The sequence below is a fragment of the Dermacentor andersoni genome, chromosome 10 (assembly GCF_023375885.2).
Source record: "Dermacentor andersoni chromosome 10, qqDerAnde1_hic_scaffold, whole genome shotgun sequence".
In the NCBI taxonomy this organism is placed as follows: Eukaryota; Metazoa; Arthropoda; class Arachnida; order Ixodida; family Ixodidae; genus Dermacentor; species Dermacentor andersoni.
Window position 1 is genome coordinate 45852097 of NC_092823.1, and position 14855 is coordinate 45866951.

Consider the following 14855-nt stretch of genomic DNA (forward strand, 5'->3'; position numbering starts at 1 on the left):
CGTAGGCTGCGCACGGAAAATAAAAATCCCTGAAGTTCTCACTAGGGACACGAGGAACGGCACAACTAGGTTATATTTAGCACAACTCATTGCATTTGACGAAGAATTGGACAACAGTTGCAAATAGAACTAGTGCGTCCTGCTGGAGGCCGGGGCAGCGGAAGTTACAGTTGAAGTTTCGAAAAAATTAGAGTTCCAAACCGCCAAGCCGATTGCTGAACTATTCTGGCGCCTTTTCTTTTACAACCATCTCCTCAAGGTTCACGTTTTGTGCTTTCAACATCACTGCGCAGGCAACGACGGTTGTTCTCTTGAAGAACCTATTAAATGCCCGGCTCACGGACCATCGTTTTTTATCAAACGGGTAAGCAAACCTAACTTTTCTTCATTAAAGCTAATTTCTCCAGTAGGCTCATTTACGCGCTCTCCGTTATTGTTCACAAGCAAGTAAATTGTAAATATGCTAATAATTGTACAGGCAATTATAAACGCAGGGGTAACAAATGCAATGTCAACATATACACTGCCTTGAGTTTTTGCTCCTGTAGGCTGTAAAAGCTAAAAGCTCGAGCGACTCACAGGGGGTTCAGGAATTGTAGGCATGCTGCTTGGAGACTGTGAAAGTGCATGTGCTACACTTGCCCTCCTCTCGTCTTTTTCTGTCTGGTGCCTAACATTTGCTACTTTGGAATTATACACAACTAGCGCCCTCTGTCACAATTTTGGCGATACACACGCGAGGTGTTCCCACGTCGAGAAACTCTTCTTTTCTGCAGCTCACATAACTGTTAAACTATGCTTCCCTCAGTGAGTCTTTGTAAATGTGCAACATTTATGTACAGTATCACCATGAGAGAAAAAAAAAAACAGCTCTATATACCAGGTGCCACTCCAAGACTTCGAGCGAGCCAGAAAAAGTTTGCCCGAGGGCCTCGCAGTTCTCCGTTCTAAGATTAAGGGAGCCCAACTTGGAATCTTCACCGTGGTGCCACTTGCCGAGGGTCATTGCTTCGGTCCCTACGCCCACTCCAGTGTGAAAGGCAGTGACCACAGTGAAGCTGCTGACCAGGTATGTTCAACGCGCGTCAATACTATTCTTTATCTGCGCCAGGCGTAAACTGCTGAAAATTAACGATATAAAAGGGTGAGACACGCAAACTGACGACCATTTGCGCTGTTGAGAGAATAAGATTATTTCGGCATGACAAAACGCTATTCGAAAGGGAGGATACATCCGATGTATCCAAAAAATCAGCAGTTCTTAGTTCGAGAAGGAGTGCAGCCTTCGAATAACGGGAGTGAATGGGACCCACAATTTCAAGCTGCTGCGTTCTCCTCCGTCGGTAGAAATAGATATTACATAAATAAAACTGTCAGTAGGGTATTTATGACGAGCTCTAAACAAAAGAAAAAGAAAAAAAATAGGAAGGGTTACAGTTTTCGGAGTAAGTTGCCCAGGGGAAGGCATGCGTGCAATATCCACTACCCGAAATAAATGCGTACACGCTCATGATAGGCACTAATTGTTACATTTCGTTTTTTACAAAAGTTATGAAGTTGTTTTGCAGTCATTTGCTTCATCGCCGGTTTCGACAAGCTGGCGCTGTGGTTATGGTTTTCTGCTAATTAACATAATATGGTGGGTTGAATTACCGGCATATAGATCGGCGTAGAATTCACTATAGTTGAGTTCTATACTCTCAGAATGAAACGCAATGCAGAAACTTTAATGTAGAGACCATGATATGTACAGTTAGTCAAGTATGCCTTGCCATATTGCTACAAATGAGGTAAAAAAAATGATACAGCTCTAATCTAAGTCTACGAGCCAAAACTACACTGGCGTATTATGAATTGGAGACAGTGGGAATGAAAACATCGGCATTTGCAATGCTGAAAGTGGCGCGCTTTTTTCCGAGAGTTCACTACTTAGGTTCAGGTTCAATACAGTGAACATAGGGGAAATTAGTTGTACTTATTAATTGAAGTAAGAATTAAGATAGTGAATTTCAAAGACGTGGCGTCGTTCCCCACCTGCGACAAGGTTTTTTATTCACTTTAATCCTCATTAATTTATTATTTCAATAAATAAAATAGTAAATACATGTAATTCCCCCTATGTTTTCCTTGGTGTCATGTTTTCTTGGCTTCTGATGTGATTAAAAAAATCAGGCCCCTAAGTTTACCCCCTTTCTCATCGTTTATTACATAACGAGGGTCTTGAATCCGGCAACACTAATACCTTCAGGTAGCATATGTGGGTTTATTGACCAGTAGCCTTCACCCCAAAAAAGTTCCTGTACTCGTGCCGCCTGCGGCAGAAAGGATGTTCCACATCCACCGCCAACGTTTCTGAGTGGTGGCGCTGGCTGACACTCCCTGGGTTCTATTAGGAAACATAAATGCCCAAGAAAGTGGACGGGTAAGCGGAGCCTCAATAGCTCAATTGGTAGTGCATCGCACGCGTAATGCGAAGACGTGGGATCGTTCCCCATTTGCGGCAAGTTGTTTCTGCATTCACTTTCCTTTCGATTACTTTATCCTTTCTTTAATTGAGTTAGTAAGTATAAGTAATTTTTCCTATGATTTCCTTGCTAGCATTGTTCGTGGGATTCTTAGATACGCTTCACCACAGTGTTATTCAAGAACGAATGTTGTATAAAAATCACTGAGAATGAATCCAAGAAAAAAAATACCAAAAGTGGGCAGATTCGGCGATGTGTATGCATCTGATCTTGTTCGTTGTCCCATCATATCTGTGTAGGTTACTGACGCACAGTTGAAGACCAAAAAAGAAAAGATACGTACTTCTCGAATGCTCGAAACCGAAAAAGCCAAAGATCAGCTGAACATTTTTTTTCGGGAACACAAAATTCAGGCAATGCTGTCTGACGGCGTAATGCATTATTGACGTGGCTCACAATGGATCCTGGAAGCATGTTTATTGTCCCTCCTCCAGTCTTTCACCACCGGCACGCGCTTGCACGCAATACGTTTACACCTGCCATAGCACAACACTTACGTGTTGCACGTGTATGGCAACGCCACGTATTGGCATATACAGGCTTGGAAATTGGATGCACCACTGTGGCGCTCACATATAAGCAACTATAAAGCCGATTTCGCAGGGTGAAAGCGCAGTAGAAATACAGGGCACGATTGCAAGAAATCAGAGGTGCCGTGTGAAACGACCACTCTTACCTGAGTGCAATATATTTGTCTTCCAAAATGCAGTTCAAGCACTAGTCGTGCTGGTCAGCACTTAGGTCTGTATGCGAGATATTTGATAAGGCAACATCGTTGAAGAGAACACCGCAAAGTACGGAAGAACTGAGGAGGACCAGGTGGCGTGCCACGAAATAGTTGCATCGTATCGTGCCACTTGTCACGCGATGTGAGATGCGCGCCGCGTGGCGTCCATATGTGCAAACTTTGTATTGCAGTTGCGATGTATTCCACCAGGCATCGCGGCATGTAGCAGTTGCACCATATCGTGCCACTTGTCAACGGAGGTGACAGGTGCGCCGCGTAGCTTGGGTACGTGTGTTTGCTTTTGTCGATACATGTTATGGTACGAACCGCTGCTGAAGAAGCGAATCGTACAGCTACGCGCGGCTGTTACCAGGCAACGTCGGACTTTCCGGACCACTGTGCAGTGTGCAGCACATGTGACAGCTCACCGTCGGCGCTGGGCGGACAGTTCAGTTCGTTTTCGTGAAAACGACGCAAGGAGACTTCGGCACGAGCATCCTCCAGCTTTCCCTGTGATGGTGCTGAGTGTGCTGCGCAGGCCTGTGACATTTCACAGCGAAGCTGTTAAGGGCTACTTTCCCCAGGATTGTGTCCGTGTGTCAACAGAAAGCTATCATATTCAGGATTGACTCCAGTGCTGTCTTCTCCCACAGCTGGCTCACGGCGCCCCTTGGTGCTACCGCGCGAACGCGCTCGTGGCTGGGCTCCCCCGTTCGTCATTGTCATTATTAAATAATTAATAAATACAAAGACGTAACCAATCTTATAGCGAAGCTACAGCGAAGGTGTTAAGGGCTAGTCCGTCAGGATCGTGTTCGTGTGTAGACAAAACACTCCCCGTACGTGGGCTGATCCCTAAGCCTGTGCAATACGGGGCAGAGGCACGGCGGAGGGGAAGGAGGCGTTAAGTACTCTGCATACCTGCACACATACCGAAGATAGTGCAACGCCGGGTCGACCCGCGGCGGAAGTACAGTTTGCCGTTAAAGAGCGCACATATACAGCTTCGCTAGTCATCCTTGTTTACAGAGCGGAGGAGCATTGATTTTTTTTTTGCAATAAATGTCTATCAATATACGGCTCTAGGTGACTAACATCTGAAGAGCGTTACAAAATACAGGTGAACATGAGACTCCTATTGAATGCTCAGAATAGAGTATGATATCAAAAACCTAAAGATCATTTATCTAATCGTGTGACTACATTGGAGGAGTACCTGAAGCTGTGTTCCGTAACAATGGTCCCATGCGCTTTAGTTTGAAGGAACGTAAAATTATATAAGTACATGCGCCCACGTCTATCGTGTATAACCGCGTCCTTATGCGCGATGAAGGAAAACACTGAGGAAGCAAGGAAACACGTAACGACTGATAGAATACAATATGATTGGCATACGTTTGAGATTAGATTTAGTGTAGATTTACGAGTTAATCTTGTTCTCTGAGTCTAATAAGACTTTCTAAATGACACGCCGTATTTGAAACAAATCATGGGTAGAACACCCCCCGTGCTTGATTCTTAGCTCTGGAATTTTAGGAGAAAAAAACCAGTTAAAAACACAAAGGACTGGTTTTTTCCTTCAAGTGTGTACCAACTAGCCCGGATTTCAACCCTTCTGAAATTTTACTGGCGAGCAGGAGGTAGAGGGTTTGATACAGAGCAGCAGCAACCACATTCTTATGGGGACGCATCGCAGAAAGGCCTCGCGTTAGTTGTTCAAGGCACATAATAAAGAACCCCAGCTCATCTAGCTTAGTCCAGAACATCCCTCCCCCAATCACACCCTGAAAACGCCACCTCTCACAGACGCTTACACAACATTGTTTTGTTATCTCCCCATTTGCTGGATTATCTGTAGGTTTAATACAAAGACAAAACTGGCATAAGGAACAGAATACACAGTCGAGGGTACAAGGATGTTACAAGGCGTAATTGAATTATGACTACTAATTAGCAAGCGTAAGATGAGCTGGATCACGTTATTGAATGGTAGCACTAGATCTATCGGGTAAGATTTTCGCGTATACGAACGTAAGATCGGCTGAGAATTACGGTGAGTGTTAGACAGGTTGTTGCAACATCTCTGTCACGCATCCCTGTATTTCTCTAGCCAGTGCGAGAATAACTTAGACTACTGTGATTTGCGTATATTTATTTGTCCTCCTGCATTTCCAAATGTCATGTCTCACTTCTGTTAGCCTTTTTAAAGCTGATATTCTACCCAATTTCACTCTGACAAGTGCGTCAAGTCCGCTGGATTGGCGAAGTGGATCCATAATAGATAAACAACGCAGGAAAGACAGGGACAAAAAGTTATGAATGGCACAGCGCCTGACACGTCCACTTATTTTGCTTCTTGCTTGCGCTGTTTATTTCTCAATATGGAAATTTGCTCGGCACATCAAGTGACTTGATTCTAGGTGTGGATTTTTTCGTTTCGCTTTTTTCAAAAAAGGATTAACAAAGTTCAAAATTTTCAAGGACTGAATTGGAAGGCCGCGCAATTGCTCTGCAAAGGACAGTGACTTACAAAACTATCTATTCGTTTTGTTATCATTGGAAAAAACTTCCTATTCAAGGTATCACATTTATTTTCTAGGATAAACGACATTCTGGAATCCACTTTAAAGCACATAATTATTGATGCGCATAGGATGATCAGGTACACGAATTTGGAACATGTGTCCGTATTCAAATTGTCTGTTCGAGAAGAATACACTTCAGTCGAACGTACTCTCAAGTTACCAAAGGTGTAACGAGAACGAAGAGGATTTCTTTTTTTCCAAGCCTGTAAACCACTGTTCAAAAGTCTTCGCGAGTAATGTTGGGAAATTTCTGTGTATCTTTCGGAGAACCTCATAATCAATTTTCAAATAGACTCTTATTGCGACTATAATATCATATTTCAGTTCATTATAAGTTGTACAGTTCCGTGCCAGCCAAAGATAGCATGTCCGGAACATGAAAAAAGTTACAGGCTTTCAAGTTTCTTACGGTAAAATCTGCTCTTTTTGCATGAACACAGAAAGAAGACGTAAGATTGTGCGGTGCGTTAACATGTTCATGTTCCATCGAGCACTTTTATGTCATCTCTTGGTATTCGGTATGCTCACGTCGTAGTTGCTATTCATCGCCTGATAATACACGACACCAGAGTGTAGATGGAAGTATCATCACTTATGAAAACCTGTCTTCAAGAATATGATTAAACCTCTTCTCTACAGTTATACATTTATCATACTTCATATGATAAATTTTAGTTTATGCAATTGTTTAGAAAATCTTGGGAAAGGATAGAAGGCCATGTGCAATACATTGTACAAGGAGTCTTTGTAGGATAGATAGTTTAGTAATGATTCTGCAGCTTAGCGCTCTGCCTATAAGACCTTTCTATAAGAGCTGTATTCCTATACAGTAAAAAAAAATTAAAGCTATCACCGTGTTCACCGTGCAGGAACTGGCTGAGAAGGCAACTTCGCAACATAACGAGACTAGGCCGGATATAGCAAGGTGGATTCGATACGTCAACTGCGCTCCCAATGAGAACGAGTGCAACCTCGTCGTCCTGCAACAAGCCGGGTTGGTGTACTACCAGACTTGCCAGCGCGTGGAACCTTCCAAGGAGCTCCTGTTGTGGTGTGGAATGCCGCCGACGCCTTGGCAATACGGATTGGCTGATAAAACAGCCGACGGCTTGATTCGCAGTAAGTAGTTTGTTTGTCACAAATGAAAAGTGGGTGGAAGGGAATGTGTGATGAACGCACAATAACTACTCAGCTTGTTGTTTTCGAATATACAAGATCAGCGAACACAGATGAAAGAACAACGTCTTGTCCATAATCTGGAAGATTTATCTACGCACATTTTGGTGTACAGAATCAACTAAGTGTTCAGCTACGGGATGGATCTACAGAAAAGACTGATCGGACGCGATCACAATGTACGAGATCCAGAGCACAGGCATGCCAAGGAATGTCGTAGTACGTTGCCACTGCGGCTATATTTAGAACTTTGCCGCAATGCACTAGCGTAGCTCAATGGGCAGCATCTTTAAAGAAGATATTTCAAGAAGCCGCAGCAGTTTGATCAGCTCTCAGGTAGCAACGTCGCGAGGGTACGTCCTTTCAATAACAACAGTATTCCCGGCAATTTTAACGTCATTGCTGCGTCATAGCAGAATTTCCGTTAGGAATAAAACGCTTCTCTACGGCAGCACGAAAGTTGCGAATAAGTGCAATACGCATGTTGTTAGACGAGCGTACCTTCTCGACGTTGCTAACTGAATTTTGTTGAAATTCACGCGGCCTTTTCAAATGTGCTTTCCATAGAATTCGCACATTGCAGTCAAGTTGGACGAATGGCCGCAGCTACAATGTCCAGAATTCCTGGGTATGAACGATACCGATCTTAAGAAGTGAGCCAAATTTGTTAAAAAGGAAACCGTAGAAATCACGCAGCATTTTTCCTCTGTTTGTTTCTATTGGTAGGTCATATTTCTATTCTCAACGAGGATGTTACCTGACTAGATGCTATTTTGTCGAACTCTCAGCTAGGACAGATTTGTCCTTCTGACACGTGAATGACAGCCAGCCTAGGGCAGTGAGAGTGTAGGACTAAAAAACCAGGCAGGAAGGATAGCAGCAATAGTAGATCATGAACAGGAACACATTTACTCTTATCTACTAGACAAACGTCGTCGTCGTAAATAAACTGCCCTGAAATGTCAAAAAATGGGACTCCGCCAAGTGAAATGAGATGGAGAAACATCGAACGTGTGCTCTGTAGACCAAATTCATAACCAAATAGCAATTTCACTTAGGCCTCCAGCGTCTTTAAGGCATAACTCTTAACTATACGACGTGATTAGACCAAAAGTAGTTTCAGAAGCTTCATTAAGATCTATATTGTTGCGCTCCAAATCGGCCGTGGACACTCTGTGGGTGCTTCTCTTGAAGCAGCCCCTTTACTAGCGCCGACACGGCGACGGGAGTACTCGACATTGACTGTGACAGCAAAACCGGCGCCCCAATAGGCAGTGCACATTCTTTCGGTCTTTCCCCCGAGGCAGCAGCGTCGCCCAGACGATGGCAGCAGCGCCCAACACCGACCGTGACAGGCAATTAAGCAAGCGGCTCTCTTAAGCGCTTGCTTAACGCTTCTTACCGCCGCTCACTTGTTAACGCTTGTTACCGTCGCCCTCCACTGAGGCGGCACTCATTGTGTTGTTTGGCCGTGTCTAGAGATGGGAGGGAGGCGTTATCGTTCCGTTCCAGTACTGTAACGCCCTTAGCGTTATCAAAACTACACAAGAGCACACGCCTGGCGCGTCGAGTGTTCGCCTAGGCTCCTGCGGCAATGCTAAGCTTCATTTATGCGTTCTGAAAGTAAACTTCCTTTGTCGTTGCTTTTAGGCTGCACTTTATTTTGGTGGTCGCTGCTATTTTCTTGTTTGCACTTGCTTAGCTCGTATAATGACGACCATCATGATGGTGGAGCTTTGAGCCACACGAGTTCTTTTCGCTCTTGTTACTTTTTCATCTGCACGCGTATTGTAGATTCGAACATGATATTCACGCGTCGTGGCTGACAGCTGCTTTCCGCGGCATTCTTTTCTTTTAAGGGCGACAACGCGCAACTTTGAGGGCAGCGGTCACATGCGACTCCTGCGGGTTCTGCTGATCATCGAAATGTCTGCTGGACCGGCATGGTGATACCACGCACCCTCTCGCGGAGCACGCGAAGCAGCAGTGCTGATACTATCTACATTACATTAATTAAAGGTCCCACAGCGGATACACCTTCTCGGGCAGTTCATTTTCACTGCTAGTAATAAAGTGAAGCGGAGGAGAAACATCAAGCAACTGAAGTATGAGGTAAAGTGCAGTCGAATCGGTATATAGCGCGCGAACGTGAAGTTAATTGTTTTCGATTATAACACCACCGCAACGAATGGTGCACTGGATATACTGAACTCGGGTAGCCTGCGGCCGGCATCATAGAACCGCTTGCAAACCACGAACGCAGCTTTCGAAGACGTATTTCTTATTGTTTGTTTAATTATAGTTCTTTTTATGTGCACTTTTGGCAGTGGACATAATGATCCGGCATTGAAGAAATTGGGCTCAAAAAAAGTTTACACAATCTCGCACATCGACTATGTCATTGTTATTGACGTTGGTAACGGTTCAAGGCACATGTGAAAATCGCGGCACAGAATACGCGCTGCAGGCCGTTGTTTCCGGGTAGTCGGTAACCCATAGCCCTTACATTTCTAATACGGTATCTCAGGGCAAACTTGAAACACGAAATGACCGGCACGAGCGCTTGTGCGTGTCGTTTCATGTTTCAAGTTAATATTAAAGTACAGCCCTAAAAATGGAAGAGATATAATGGGCGTAGTTTCATTGTCAATGATTTAATTATTTCCTTCTTTCCCCTAAAGACCATCACAAAGTCATATAGAACGGGCTCATCATCAATGTTGCCTTGGGTTGTAGAGGGAAACGTTTGGTATATCCAATTAACTGATCCATCAAAGCTATACCGTAGAAACCTGTTGGTTATACCGATGTTTGGCTAAATTTTTCGAATGCCAAAACCGGGAAAGCATATTCGCTCAGGCACGAAAGGTGAGAAAGCGAAATGTTTTGACACTGCCGTTAAGTTCATGTGCCAGGTCGCGGCGACATGATAGAATTTGAGGGTGTCGGCACGAATCTAGTTAACTGTCGTTTGGCCAGGAAGGTGTAATTTGAATTTTAGAGGTGGTATAGACTCCATCTAGCAGCTTTGAGGAATTTTCCAGTTGTGGAAAGGTCATATATACGATACACTTCAACTAAGCTGAAGAACAGAAGCATGCGTATGCGTAGTGTTTGTGAAAATCAATAGAGGAATGTTTAAGTTTCATTATCGCAATTCGTAGTAAAGCCGTAATATTCAGATGTGTAGAAGTAGCATTTATAAATAGGAGTTTAGGAGTGTAAATATATTGATGTGGCAGTTTATTGTTCTCTTTGGAAGTCGTAATCTTAAGTGGAAGGTTTTAGTCCGGGTTTAAGTGCAATTTCAAGTTTGAAGTTTATTTCAGTATTCAAGACACTGAGCTGGACGCAAACAAAAAGCAACAAAGCCTTGACGAGGTCAGCATTCCCATTTACATGTCAAGCACAATATACATACCTAGCTAATGCAGGAAGAAACCTTTAGGAAGGTATAAAAAATACGACTCGTGAGGATTTCTTTAAGCGAATACACTGAATGAAGAATTACATGCTTAAAGTTCCCGTTCTCTCAAAGCAAAAGTAAAGTTGAAAGATAAAATATAACAAACACTAAAACTAGCCGTAGAAAACTGGAAAATTTTCTAGAACCTCAGGGTACATCATGAGATGCCGCGCAGGAACCAAGTGATAAAATATCATGGCAAGACATACGAACGCATAAAAACAGAGGGTTAACAAATGTGAGATTTTGTAAACGCCATACTCCAATAGACAGACTTTACTACCAATGAGAGCTTCGACGTGTCATTACTTGCTCAAAATAAGTGTAACCTGAAAAAAAACAACAACTAAGAAAAAAAAGTTCAGCCGTTTGTATGTGTCAACCTGTGCGAGGTAAGGAGGTGCATAGCGGCATAGTGGGAAAGACGTAATGGAAAGTGAAGGACAGCGGAAGCACAGTGCGAGCTGTACGAGTGTAGGGTGGTGAGCACGCGAAGGATGACTTAGATGAGCGCGGCCATATTGGAGTTGCAGAAAGGGTACGCATTCGTAATACGTCAGTGCTTCCTTGAGTTGATGGTCGGCGTTCCTGTTGTCCACTTCTCTTGTATCCGTGTCTGCACGCCTTACCCCTGCTTTGCATTATGAATTCTTACCAACTAGCTCAGCTATCTGTCGTACGCATTTGGTCCGGTTGGTTCATGATTACGAGCAGAAAACAGTGCTAAACCACTGGTCGAAGAGAAGAACGCTTACTTCGGGCGATTTGCACGAACATTTAATGACGAAAATAATAACAATTTAAGGATGCTTCCAAAATGTTCCGTAAACGACTAGTACGCACAAGAGCAGTTTCTTCAATTCGTTATTATTTTTGTTATTGAATGTTCGTGCAAGCCATCCCTGGTTGTGCGGCGTTTCGTCTTTTTTAGCGTTAAGCTCTTGAACACCACACACATAAAAGGCGCATGCCCCTACTTCACGGGCTAGAATTGGATCAACCTTACCGAATACGCGAAGTTTTTCTACGGCTACTTCTACGAACGCTAAGAGATGATCATCGCCCTTGGTAAGTCGATTCCAGCTGTAGCCTAAGACGTGGGAGACAGAAAGTACTACTTAGTAAAACGAGCAAGTAGAGGGACCTTTGGCGATGCGACCGTATCGCTACAATAATATCACATTCCTTACTGCGACTGAAGCGATAATATTGCGAAATGCAACAAATTAGGGCATCCACTTAAGGTGCTGAACAGTTCTTGTCTGCAAAAAAGATTAGCCCGAAGTCACAATACGCCATAACTGCAGCATGCAATGTGAATGCCTTTATTACGCCCTGAACGAATTTGTTCTGACTGTCCATACTAAATATACGCAGTATACGACATGCGTTAGGTAGCGGGTAGTTTGTGTAATAAACTTAGCAGGCAGAGTTCATCGTGCTCTCTGCTTTACAAATTCTGTTAATTGTGAAGGTTGGCTTGCACAAGGGGCTCGCCCAGACATTACAAAGTGCTTTCGCGGCAGACAGGTTCACTTTTATAGGAAAGGTACCAGGGCACGCAGGACTGGATATCAATTCGTTGATTGTGCGTTTTAAATAGCCATAATTGTTATCTTTTCATTTTGTTTTTCTCAATTTCATACCCATTTCCGGATTACAGTGCCCGTATCTATTTGTGCACATAGTCACCTTCCTTACAAAATTGAACCTGTCGGCAATAAATAATCATAGTTGCGAGCGACGCTTCTGACGCTTACCGCCGTATTCAGAAATACATCTTGACTTGAATGCTTGACTTGATGTAAATGACGCCTGGTGCGAGCGCACCCAATACACTCATCGCGTTTCTTTCGGTGCGTTCGCGACAGGCGTCATTTAAATCATGCCAAGCATGGGCTTCAAGTTAAGATGCATTTATGAATACGGGGGTTAGTTAAGAGAGTGAAGCGTCTGGCCAAAATAACGACGAGTAGATGTCTAATCCTGTGCTGCGATTAGGAAATGGACAGGTTGGCTCCGATTGAAATGGACAAAATGAAAAGGAGGACCCGCAAAACGATGACATGAATCCAGACACACAGCATTTTGTGTCTGCGGCGCATTCCGTTTCTTTCCCATAGTTTCAGTGATGTTTACATACAGCTAAGCAGGTACGTCCTTGTTTCGATGGGTGCCGAATAGTGGCAGATAAGAAAAATCACCTACCATAATTTTTCTTTGTCAAGCGACATGTCTTGCACCTAATAAAAATCCTAATACTCATTAGCGCGTCATCTAATTCAACGTACACTAATCGTAAGTTATCGATGCCTATCAAGCCCTAAGATATGCTCCAGTATTACACGCGCAATCAAGATATCCTGTGCCTTGCAGGTGTGTTGCTCGCCCAAGAAATTTTAGAGAATTTTACATCCTCTGCGGCAAAACAAACATTCATATTTGTTTATTCGAAAAAAAAAACTAATCGCACATGAGCTCGATCGGAAGAGTTAGCCCCAGGCTAAGCGACAAAAAGAATAAAAAAGAAAGAATAAAAGAACGAAAACGAGCAATCAAATTGTTATCTGGATACGGCTTTGGCTACGCGTTGGCCAACATGCACAATCTTGGTTGTAGACGATGATTCGAATTTTGCTGAGGACCGCTTTAAAAGACGAAAGATGACCTGTTTTATTTTCAAGAAAATGAGTGTCGTTTTATCTTCCAGTTTATGCGGTGCATCCCATGCTATGCGCAAGGGTTTATGCGGCGAACATCCACCTCTTCTTGTAATGGCTTAATTGCGGTGCTGAACACCTTAGCAGGAAATATATAGTTCGCGTTATCGCAACGGGCATGACCGAACATTCCAGGAGGACGCTAAATGTTTGTAATCTGGTGTAGCTAGTAGCGGACCACTTTTGCAAACGACATATTTTTGCTGTCTTCTGACTTTCTTGCCTTCGTCATCCTTGCTTGCTTGCTAGTTCTCTCTCTATGGCGCGTATCCACTGCGGGGTACTGGGGAAAAAGCCGGTGATTTAGCGGACGAGGGTAGCTAAAACATGAGAGAGCATATATCAGGCTGAAGCAGACACTAGAAAAATTAAAGTGGACAAACTAATGCTACAGAATTTCTTTCTCTAAAGGAAAGTATGATTTACGAAAACATAGCAAATTTTAAGGTAATAAATTGCACTATTATTGAACTCACCATTTTGTTATATATAAATATATAAATCAGGAAATTAGCGATATATTCTCCTTTTGCCCTAAAGGAATTCGCACATGTTCGTGCCGTCGTTTCTTTGGTTAAAACCCTTTGTTGACACCTGAAATGGCGGAATCTTTTCGATGTTTAGAGCCATGGCTCACTGTCATAATTGATTCTTATTAAACTATTGCGCGCACAAAGACAGCGCGGTGAACAAAGAAGGGACACGCAACATGCGCAAACTTAATAACGGTGACAAAGGCTGGTTTCGGCGGCACATGTGGCTATGCAGTTTTGAGCGCGGCTTGTTTTCTTGCCATCCTGTTTTTATTGCGAAGCAATACTACTTTAGGTCGCACTTCAGCCCGTTCCGTGGCGAGGCGGTGGTAGGCACCATTGACCTTTAGCATGACCTCGCTGCGTGACGTCACACCACGTGACCTAGAGTGACGTCGCACCAGCTGTGTAAAAACGGGGCCCCATCTCACGCCGTCGCGAGGCGAGGCGGTAGGCACCAACGGTGGCCTAACTCCCGCTCCTCTCACCAGGGGCGCTACGGTCAGTGTGACGTCACACCAGCTGTGTAAAAACGGGGCCCCATCTCACGTAAAACTCTTGCTTGGGCTAGTTGGTTCATGCTTGAAGTTGGTAAAGGCAAGGCGCAGAAGACCAGGACTTAGGAAGAAGAACACAAACGACAAGACGGGCGCCCGTCTTGTCGTTTGTGTTCTTCTTCCTAAGTCCTGGTCTTCTGCGCCTTGCCTTTACCAACCCCATCTCACGCCGTCGCGAGGCGAGGCGGTAGCCACCAACGGCAGCTTAACTCCCGCTCCTCTCACCAGGGGCGCTACTATTGCTTTGCAATCACCAGGCTTAACCAAGCTAAGCCATGGCCGCTTTTTTATTCTGATTGTGGAAACGTATATATATGTTACTGTCACAATAAAAGCCAGTTGAAGTTTGCGCATGTTATGTGTCCCTTCTTCGTTCGACGTTCTGTCTTTGTGCGCGCAACAGTTTAATAAGAACCATGTACAACCAACTCGTACAAAACGTAACGCTTTTGTCATAATTGAATTTCAAAACAATCTTCTTCTGGCTTGTAAACTAACGCCAGGGGAATAAAGATGTAACAAATCCTGTTATTTCGAGTTCTCCACCGCGAGCTTAGCCTTTCTTT

The 14855-nt window shown here is 43.9% G+C and overlaps 1 protein-coding gene across 8 annotated transcripts in view; it reads left to right on the forward strand.

Annotated features, from left to right (window-relative positions):
- The window catches only part of LOC126543125 (histone-lysine N-methyltransferase PRDM7-like), a 111181-nt gene extending 102132 nt beyond the window's left edge, over window positions 1–9049 (forward strand). For all 8 annotated transcript variants that reach the window (XM_055062255.2, XM_055062257.2, XM_055062258.2 and 5 more), the window contains 4 exons: window positions 294–364; window positions 884–1069; window positions 6707–6956; window positions 8873–9049. In XM_055062255.2, coding sequence (XP_054918230.1) covers window positions 294–364; window positions 884–1069; window positions 6707–6956; window positions 8873–8931 — 566 coding nt within the window. In that variant the 3' untranslated portion in view covers window positions 8932–9049. The remainder of the gene's footprint in view (window positions 1–293; window positions 365–883; window positions 1070–6706; window positions 6957–8872) is intronic.
- Window positions 9050–14855: the final 5806 nt, after the last annotated feature.